We start from the raw sequence: 9,982 nt of genomic DNA, 5'->3' as shown, positions 1-9,982 counted from the left end.
TTCTAGATCTTTAAGAGAATACTGCCAATAACTTTTTGTTGAGAGTGCTGTACTCCACTGAGTTAGTTTCTTGTTCGAGTTCTGGGTCACGTGGTGCATTTATACAATACTCACATGCAGTTCTCTTGTTGGGTGATGCCAGATCAGAGTTTACAGTAAATGGACACTCCTAGTGATTCTCCAGTAAAGCCTCAGTGTAAGGGGGCAAAACAAGGTGTGGCTTGGTGATGGTAGATTCGGAGTAAGCATTTGCATCACAAGAACAGAGGGCTGGAGTGATGTAGACCAAATATTAGCTGATTACAGGGCTGTGACTTTCCAGTATCGCCAGGTTGGAATTAGTTCAGTCCAGTCCATTTAGCCTACAAGGACGCTGACCGAAAAGAAACAAGAAAGAAGAATATAATGGAATCTCCAGTGGCGTTTGTTCTGATCCTGACCACCATAGCCTTTGCTGGTAAAGCTGAATTATATTAATTCATTTAATTACTATGATTTTGTTGCTATTGCATCCGGTAGTTCATAGATCTTTATTATAATTTTACAAAAATGGTTTTAGATGTGCTACTTTGGTACATTTCAATGTTTTAAAAGTTGTTGTTTTTTCCTTACATTTCAGCAACGTTCGTTCACTAGTGTGTGAATTTTTTTTTTCTTGCTGTCTGTTTCTAGATGTGCGCAGCCAGAGCATATATGCCTCTGAGAACCCCCTACCAGTGGGCAGCAACGTAACACTTTACAGCACGACCCCTGTCACTACAGGGGCATGGTTATTCAACAATTCATTAATTGTGCTAATATTCCCAGGAAATCCTGCCATACTTAGCGACAGGGTAACATACAATTCATCCACTTCATCACTGACTTTAATGTCACTGAAGGTGGATGACTCTGGAGAGTACGCATTACAGGATGTGGCTTTTCGTGCTAAGTTAATGCTGTCAGTTCAAGGTAAGGACTTTCTTGCTTTTCTTGCATGGAACACTGACATGACCTCTCCAAACCTGTAGGTTGATCCTGTGTTGTAGTGAAAAAACTGCTAACATTCAAAAACAGCAAATTGCAAATGGTATTTTTTAATTATTTATTGCTATATTTGCAAATTATTGATTTGCAAAATGAAAACTAGAACAGTATGGGACAGTATGCTGCAGTGTGTTTGTTTTTCACAAAACAAGTGACTCTCAACTCTTACTTTTAGTCATCAGTTGAGATAATTAATAATTTCCTAGTGATTTTATAAAATATATGGCGAAATGTGCATGAAAATGTATTAAAACACTGTGAAAGTGGTACAACAACTGTCGCTTTACTGTCACACCTGTTTTAGTCAGAACAAAGGTCATGTGAGGTTTGACACAAGAGGTAAAAAATGTAATTTCTGCTCAAGCAGACAATGCTGCACTAAACACAAAGTGCAGCTATGGCCATCCAACATACTAGTATTTTGACTTAATGGTGGTACTAGATGTATTATATGGCCTTAGTTACAACAGTTTGCCTTCAAAGAGACATGAATGTCAAGTTAAACAGGACCTGTCATGCTCACTGTCACCTCTGTATTTTTATTCTGGGACTGTGCTTGGGCAGCTTTACACAATTCACAGTTTTGTTTTTTAAAAATCCTTATTTACAGTTGAAACCAGTCATTTTAGGTCCTGCCTGTTTATGGCCTTACCCTTAAAAGCTCACTTTTGTCTGAATGGTCAGTTTCACCTGTCGAGGGGCAGCACCCAGTGCTTGTCAGCTGTACTGCTGGTACTCTGTGGCTGTGCTGTGCCTGTAATAGACGACGGTGTAGAGAAATCCATGATGAGCTGATGTCGACTTGTCAAAAAACTAGAAACAGAGCAAAACCCTGAGCTCTTGGTTCACAGCGATTACCTATACATATGTCTACCTCATTGCTTGAAACTTTGTCCATTTTAAATGAACATCTGACACCATTCGTTATTCTTATTTTCTGTTTTGGCTTGAATCAGATTTCAGTTCAAGTCATATGAGTCAGATTTCCACCTTATGTTAAGAGAGAATACATGGCTGCCTGTCTGCTACGGTCCCACATTTTCGCACAATCCTGACAAATTGCTTGTTACTTCCTTCTTTGCAGTGCCTATTTCAAATGTGACCCTGTGGGCAAAAGCAACCGACTTGGTGGAATTCAATGACACAGCAGTTCTCATGTGCTCTGTGTCCAGCGGCTCATCTCTGTCCTTTGAATGGCTGAAGGGCAACTCTACAGTCACAGCTGGTGAAGACGTACATTTCAGCAATGGAAATGCCACTCTCACCATAAACAATGTGACTCGCAATTACCAGGGACCGTTCAGGTGCAATGTGTCAAATGGCATTAGCCATGAAATCAGCCCCCCAGTACATCTGAACATCAGTTGTAAGTTTTAATCAACAACATTGTGTATGTAGGCATCTGCAATCCTAACATTAACCCCTAAAACAATTTCCCTGCTGTTGTATCATCAGATGGTCCAAGTAACCCGATGATGATGGTCACACCCATGAAGGACACGTACAAAACGGGATCTAATATCACACTGACATGCTCAGCGAAGTCCAGCCCTCCAGCGATGATCCAGTGGATGGCTAATGGAGTGTACCTAGACCACTACGGCGCAGAGCTTCATCTAAAGAATGTTACAGAGGAGAACTCAGGAGACTACAAATGCGTATTTCACAACACAGTCACGTCCAGGTTCAGCAGCGCAAATGCATCGATTTGGGTTTTAGGTAAGATTGGACTGTATTATTCATGAAAGTGACTTTTTTCTGTCAGACGTTTGATTATTTTGAAGAAATAATACATTTAGGGAACATTATTTATGTCTTGCTGAGAGTTACAGGGTGGATAAACCCTCCTCCCATGCAAAAATCCTAAGGAAAAGAAAAGAGTTGTGGTTTATGTGCCATAATATTTCTTAGGTAGACGTGGTGACTTTATGAGATTGTGTTGTCACAGTGACGTTGCCAAGCAGACAGCATGTTCAACAATTTGTTATTCCTCTGTTCTGGTGACAGCTATGGCCCAAGGCGTTATGCTTTTGGATGTCTGCTCGTTGGTCAGTCCCATTCTTGTATCAGAGATACCTTTCCTTGGACCCAAAATGAACTGATTCAGTTTTGGTTGTCAAAGTCAAAGATCATGGCCTCGTGTTCTTTCCATTCTGGGCAAAGTCCTGCCTCAAGAGTGCTTGGGAAGAAGTTCCTTCATGAAATTCTGATGTTGTGTTTTTTTCCATAATCCAAGATTCATATAGTACGTTTGATCCAATTTCAAACAAATGTGTAACAGGATAAATTGATGAAGTGGATGAAGTGAATTTTTATGTGCAAAAGGTCAAAGGTCATTATGATGCGTCTTCACTGTTGCTTCTAGATGTTCTGCAGAAACACTTTTCTGCCATTATTCAATGCCATAACTCAGAGACAGAAGGGGAGTTTGTGACCATATTACCTGTTTGGTAGGATACTGAATTAGAGACACTCATCTGAAACTTTACTGTGAAAACGTGCGTGAAACAACCCCATTTTAGAATTTGCAGCTTCTTTGCAGCCACATCCACCCTTGAAGCCTTTTGCTCTATCAGAATTAGTTTCATTGGTCAAGTGTGTGAACACATACAAGAAATCTACTGATGTTTTTCGTTTCTCTCGATGAACTGCAAAGTCTACACTACAAATTTTTACCATAGTCTGTATATACATGAATGTAAACAGCAGCCTGACTGGTTCCTGGCATACAACTGTGGTAACTGTAGTTTTTTGTGATGAAGAAGCTATCGTGTGGTACTTGTTGATTTTCATAGGTGCTGGTGGGTAGATTTAGTAAACCAGGCTATCTGTGTTCTCTATATTAGCTAGGTACCATCAAAAGGCATGTGAATAACGCCGCAAGTCACATCACAGGTTATCTGTTTCCAACGTCGTTGCTGAGCTAAGCTTTCCTGCTGCTAGCTGTAGCTTGAGATTTGACTGCCAGCCAATTAGAAAGAATTACACTATGATGCAGATGGTTGGTTATCGAGTGAGAACAAGCGTGATGAGAGGCTGCGGTGTGGGAAAGGATTGAGGATCAGAAAGAGCAGAGAGGCAAAAGGACAGAGAGGGATGGTGGGGCACAGCAAAAGAGAACCAACAGGTGTGCAGACAGACATATAACAGAAAGCAGAATGTTTCAGGTGCAGTTGTACTACTTATATCTCTTTTATCTTGCTACCTAACTGTCTTCATGACAACAAACAAACATCCAAACTTCTGGATCATTATCTGAAATTCTAGCAGCATGTGCTACATTCATTCAATCCTTCTACATGACTGAATTTAAATTCTGCATTTCCTTTTTTTTTTCCTCTTATAGATCCACTAACAGCAGTTGTGGTGAAAAATATCGGGGGACCAGCCATACTTAATAAACCATTCACTCTTCAGTGTGAAGTGACTGGAACTGCTAACACTGTTAAGTGGTGGAGGAATGGCCAGCCTGTTTATGCCGACAATACAACAGTCCTTGACAAGAACAACAAGACACTAACTCTAAACCCAGTTCAGCTTTCAGACAATGGATATTATAAGTGTCAGGCTTGTAATCCTGTGAGCAACATGACCAGCAGCCCCTACACACTTGAAGTTAACCGTAAGATATGCTCTAATTGTCATTACCCTTAACAAGCCATTTGATAAGACATTAGCAAATGTGGACAAATCTAGTAGACTATTAACAAAATACATACTGAAATTCTACTTTCATGCACAGTTCTGCATTATGTATGTGTCTAGAAAGTCATGTGATTATTTTCAGAGAAAGTGGTTTAAGGTATTATCCATGTGTTTAGATGGACCACAGATGCCAACTATCACAGGACCAAAGGTGGCAAAGACAGGAGACAATGTCACACTCTGGTGTTATGCAGCATCTTACCCCCCGAGCCACTACAAATGGTACTACAACGGTTCTCTAGTCTCCAACATGTCTGAGTACACCACACCTCCTCTTCTCAAAGAGATGAGCCTGAAGTACATGTGCATGGCCTTTAACAACGTCACTGGCAAGAACAGCACTGCCTACACCATGCTTACTGTTGTAGGTGAGGAGTGGCTATCGGCTGTTTTTATGTTAATGCAAAAATGCTTTTTCTTAACAAGTGGAAGTTAGACTTCTTCTGGGTTCTGCTTTGTTTTCAGATCCAATAGAAAATGTGCAAGTAAAGGCGCCAGGTAATCTTGCCGAAGAAGGTTATCCATACAATTTAACATGCGATGTAACTGGACCTGCTGACCATATTTACTGGATGAAGAATGGTGAGCCACTGCATGAAGACAACGGGACTGTTTTCTACATGGATAATAAGACAGTCTGCTTCACCGCACTGGAACCGGATGATACTGGCTACTACAAATGCATGGCTGCTAACGCTCTTGGAAACATGACCAGCCCTCCGTACAAGCTTCTTGTCAACTGTGAGTGTGACATTTATGACATTTTAAGGATTCATGTAGCTGAGTGGCACATTTTAAACTGACATTTTTTTGTACAATGAGACATCATGCTATATGTTACTGTACACTCTAAGGAGTCAAAGCCAGCTATCTCCTTTGCTGTTGCAGTTGGACCAGAAACACCCATGGTTTATGGGCCAGCTTTTGCCGAGACAGGACGATATGCAATCTTCAACTGTTCTGCCATGTCAGTTCCTCCCAGCCACTATACCTGGTGGTTCAATGGCTCCATGGTGGCCAATACTTCGATGCTTACAGTTGGTCCTTTGTCTTTTAATATGACTGGAGAATATACCTGTATGGCCCACAATAATGTGACAGGAAAGAACAGCACAAAGTCCACAATGCTCACCGTCATTGGTACGAAAATTTGACTATGAGAAGGAATCTTAGGAGACATCTTTTAACACAACTGATTGAATATTGATTTATACTATGTCATAGAAGTATAAATGTTTAAATTGCATGAAGTGCAATCAAAATGTCTTGCTCACTTTACTCACTGTGTTCTGTGTCTACAGAGGCTATAGATTCAGTGACGGTTCGCGGCAACACAATTCCTATAAACCATAAAAACTTCACTCTCACCTGTGACGTTGTTGGACCCTATGACATGATCTACTGGATGAAGGACGGCATGAAACTCCACATGAATGACACCACCACTAACCACTCCTCTTATACATACTACCACGCTGAAGAGAACATGCTGCTCTTCACCCCAGTGACAGTGTACAACAGTGGGACATATCAGTGTGTTGCTACCAATCAGGCTGGTCTGCATAAGAGCGCACCGTTCAAACTCCTGGTGAACTGTGAGTATTGTAGGCAGCAACAGAGAGTAAACAATAGCTTTTTTTTTTTTTGCTGAACAACAACAACAACAACAGTTTTTTTTTTTTTGCTGTTACAACTGGAGATTGTATTCTATTTATTATTTATTATGTAGGGTAATCATGCCCGTGTGCGAGTGTGGTTTTTTTTGTCTGTTAGCAGTCTGGCGTTTTACAGGAGACGAGTTTGAACCTGAAACTTCATGTATGATCTCGATATGGTCGGAGTGATTAGATTTTGGGGTCAATACATGCATTGGTGACCACTACAGAGGTCAAAGGTCACATTTCCAAAAAAACAGCTCTGTATGACTGAAAATGCACAAAAACATCATACGTTTAGTACACTAACTTAGGAAGACATTCAAGGCCTGTAAACTGGTGATGTAAAATATAACCTTGAGACGTAGGTCAAGGTCATGCATACATTGGGCAACTATGTCCCTCTACTGAGGGCTCTCTAGTTATTTAATGAATTGTTTTAAATTAAAATCAAATACACTAATATTACATTTTGTATTCTATTTGATAATACGTGTTTGATCAGGCAAACACACTTAGATCACCTTCTCAATAACTGCCTATGTGTTTACCAATGATAGGTTACACATGGATACCCTGCTGATCATGCTTCATTCAACGGTTCAGCAACTTAACATTTACCAGTGATTACAATGTATGGTTTGCATTTAACCAGAAATACCTCAATGACCATTGTGAAGTTCTTCAAATGCTGCACAGAATAAGTGCAAATTTAGCTTTTTGAATGTGAGGACTATGTACACACATAATTTCAAAAAGATGTTTTACATAACAATTCTCATTTTACTGACATTTTGACTAACAGTTTCTGTGTGGTTGCAGATGGCCCCCTGAGTGTGAAGATCACTGGTCCATATTTAGCAGAACTGGGTTCCCTTGACGTGTCTCTGACATGTTCTGCTGATTCTTGGCCAGAGTGTCACTTCTACTGGTTCTTCAACAATCAGTCGAACCCTCTACAGAATGGATCTGTTCTTACGTTCCCTGTGACAAAAGAAAACGAGGGGAAGTACATATGTAAGGCGAGGAACCCTGTGACCAACATCACAATGTACCAAAGTACAACATTTGCTATCAGCTGTGAGTGAACCTTACACCTCCTCTCTCTATTTCAGAAGTGGTCAGTACAGCATCGCCATCATACATTCTTTGTGATATCTGATGAGCTCACAAGCAAAATTTCAGTGAATTATAATCCATTATTTTCATTGGGTCATTGCAAAATGTTTCTTTATAGTTTAGAATGTTTCAAAAACAAAGATAATTACATTCACCTAAATCGTTTTCATTACTAAGGTTAAAACACAACCAGTGTAGGTGCTGCAGATGTACATGATTCATGTTGTACAGTGTGATATTGTAATTCTTTCTTTTTCTCTCAGAACCACTGAAATTTCTCTTTACCACTCTTTATCTCTATCCCCAGATTCAAAATCTGCCATCCACTTCTCATCACAAAGCCTGATGTTCATGGGTCTGTTTGCTGTTTCTGCCTCTGTGCTGTTCAACTGAGCACTCCACACTGAACAATCCAGTCAGCTTGAAAGGCCTCCTGCTACAATCTTACTGTAAAATGATCAAGACATTACTGTATAATCCATACTCTTAATTTAAAATTGACAGTAACCGTGAAAAAATATTTTATTATTGCAATGCCTGCTTTGTTTTTATGTTAAATATTATAAATATTAGCAAGTGAAAGGAGTTGTGTTAGGCTTATCATTGTTGTTCCAAACAGTCATTTTAGTGAAAGTATTTCACTATACCTGCAATCACTAACACGGACCATACCATCAATGACACGATTTTTAAATTGAGAATACAAGTGGGATTAGAGGTAAGATAAGCAGCTGCACTGTGGGGAAGGCTTTACTGAGGATCAGCTCCCAGCCTGGCAGACCTGCCACCCAAGAGAGGGAGGAGAGAAAAGAGCCGGGAGAAGAGGAAGGGGAGGTGGGGCACAGCAAACAAGAACAAACTGGTGTGCAAAGCGGGCCAGCATTTGTAGATGTATGACAGGAGGAGGAGGAGGAGTGGTCCCGCTCCTAATCTTCAGCTGAACATTTTCCCTCCGTTACGCACAGAAGGGTAAAACATGAATGTTACTTGCAGTTTATTTTTCTGTTAAGCATGATGATGTTGCTTTATCATATCTTGATTCACTGTAGTTATTTGTTAATCAATAAAAAAAACAACATGATCGATTTTGTGGGGATTTTATTGAGGAGGATATAACAACAAGCGTTTGTGTCAGTTCAGAAAGTTACATTCAGTGCAAACTTTAGTTACAGAAGCATTGTCATCAACAGTTTCATCACCATGACCTGGATAACTGAGAATCTACATGATGTCATAAGCTTTTGCTTTTTATATAATATATAACTTGCAGACAGAGAAATGCGCGTGATAGTGGTGATTGTAAAATATCCAGTATGTACGAGAGCTTTCTTGTCTTCCTCATATTGGCACACTGGGACCAAACTTCGTGGGTTTACTCTTTGTCTTCGGATTGGAAAACCTGCTGCACTTCTTCAGATTCTTTGTCTTTCCCAACTGGCACAGTTTTTTCCCTTGTGTTTATAATAAATACGGACAAATAAAGCAGTACAGTAAGAAAAAAACAAACTATAATATACTGAGTACACAACTTTTCTTATCACTGATCTGACTTATTATAGGTTGTTTTACTTCATTATTCAAAAAAATCTCAGACAGAATAAGTAACTCACAGTTCCGTGTGGCAGACTGCGGACAGCGACAGCGTGTGCTCACCATGTCTCTTCCTTTTCCTGGGTGACCCAAATACACAGAAACAAAAGAAATGATTGGGTTTGGATACTGCACATTGGTCACACAGAGGCTGGGGTTACATTAAACACACATATAATTATATCCTTATTACTACATATCAGTTCTGGCTTCACCTTTGCAGTTACATGGTCTGTTGTGCCATCTTGGGGTGTTAATCGGATGTGCAGTTGTGAGCAGTTCTCCAGCAACAGTGGCTGCAACACAATTGATGTTAAACGCAGGAAAACAATTGTTAATAAATATAAGAAGTAGTGCAGATAAAACGATTTAACTGTTATTAATAAACCACTGGTTTTCAAATGTGCTGGGGTTTTTTTTTTGTTTTGTTTTAAGTTTAGATCTTACATACGTTCAGTGAATGTGCTGACAATCAAGGATTGTTCATAGGTCTCAGGAACACCTTTGATAAAAGACAGAAAAACAGAACAATATACACATTATGTTAAATTACTTCCCTAATAAATATTAACATCTCATTCTGATAAAGTATACATTACCTTGAGTGTGATCAGTGAACATCAGCAGTACAAGGACCAGCAGCAAATGCATCCTTGGCTCCATGCTGAGAGTTAAGTCACAACACTGTTGTGTGCCCAGAAAAAGTACTCCTGCAGGTGCACAGTCCCAGTGAAGGAATAAAATATTTGTTCTTCTGGGTCTTTATAAAGGATGGTGTCGATGTCTGAAATTGTAGCTGTGACATATTCATCAACTGCCAGTTGCATGAGGTCTTGCTCAACTTAACACGCTCAAAGCTCAGTGGCTGTGGATAACACAAAAGAGTA

At 39.9% G+C, this 9,982-nt stretch overlaps 1 protein-coding gene across 1 annotated transcript; it reads left to right on the top strand.

Moving 5' to 3' along the window:
* The first annotated feature begins 271 nt into the window (after positions 1 to 271).
* Positions 272 to 8,586, top strand: ceacam1 (CEA cell adhesion molecule 1). Its single transcript, XM_008290085.1, has 11 exons — positions 272 to 457; positions 673 to 951; positions 2,111 to 2,392; positions 2,482 to 2,745; positions 4,373 to 4,648; positions 4,848 to 5,099; positions 5,197 to 5,472; positions 5,620 to 5,871; positions 6,033 to 6,326; positions 7,209 to 7,466; positions 7,813 to 8,586. Exons 1-11 carry the CDS (start codon positions 406 to 408, stop codon positions 7,896 to 7,898), a joined length of 2,571 nt encoding a protein of 856 aa, XP_008288307.1. The 5' UTR covers positions 272 to 405; the 3' UTR covers positions 7,899 to 8,586.
* Positions 8,587 to 9,982: the final 1,396 nt, after the last annotated feature.

The sequence above is a fragment of the Stegastes partitus genome, unplaced genomic scaffold (genome assembly GCF_000690725.1).
Source record: "Stegastes partitus isolate 25-593 unplaced genomic scaffold, Stegastes_partitus-1.0.2 Scaffold654, whole genome shotgun sequence".
NCBI lineage: Eukaryota > Metazoa > Chordata > Actinopteri > Pomacentridae > Stegastes > Stegastes partitus.
Note: the sequence above shows the minus strand (reverse complement) of the source record. Positions and strands in the feature narration are given on the sequence as shown.

Excerpts from the sequence above, each read along its gene's own strand:
- ceacam1 (XM_008290085.1), top strand. The coding sequence starts at position 406 with ATGGAATCTCCAGTGGCGTTTGTTCTGATCCTGACCACCATAGCCTTT. Across the intron at positions 4,649-4,847 it reads CTACACACTTGAAGTTAACC|ATGGACCACAGATGCCAACT; the intron begins GTAAGATATGCT and ends CCATGTGTTTAG. Across the intron at positions 5,100-5,196 it reads CACCATGCTTACTGTTGTAG|ATCCAATAGAAAATGTGCAA; the intron begins GTGAGGAGTGGC and ends CTTTGTTTTCAG.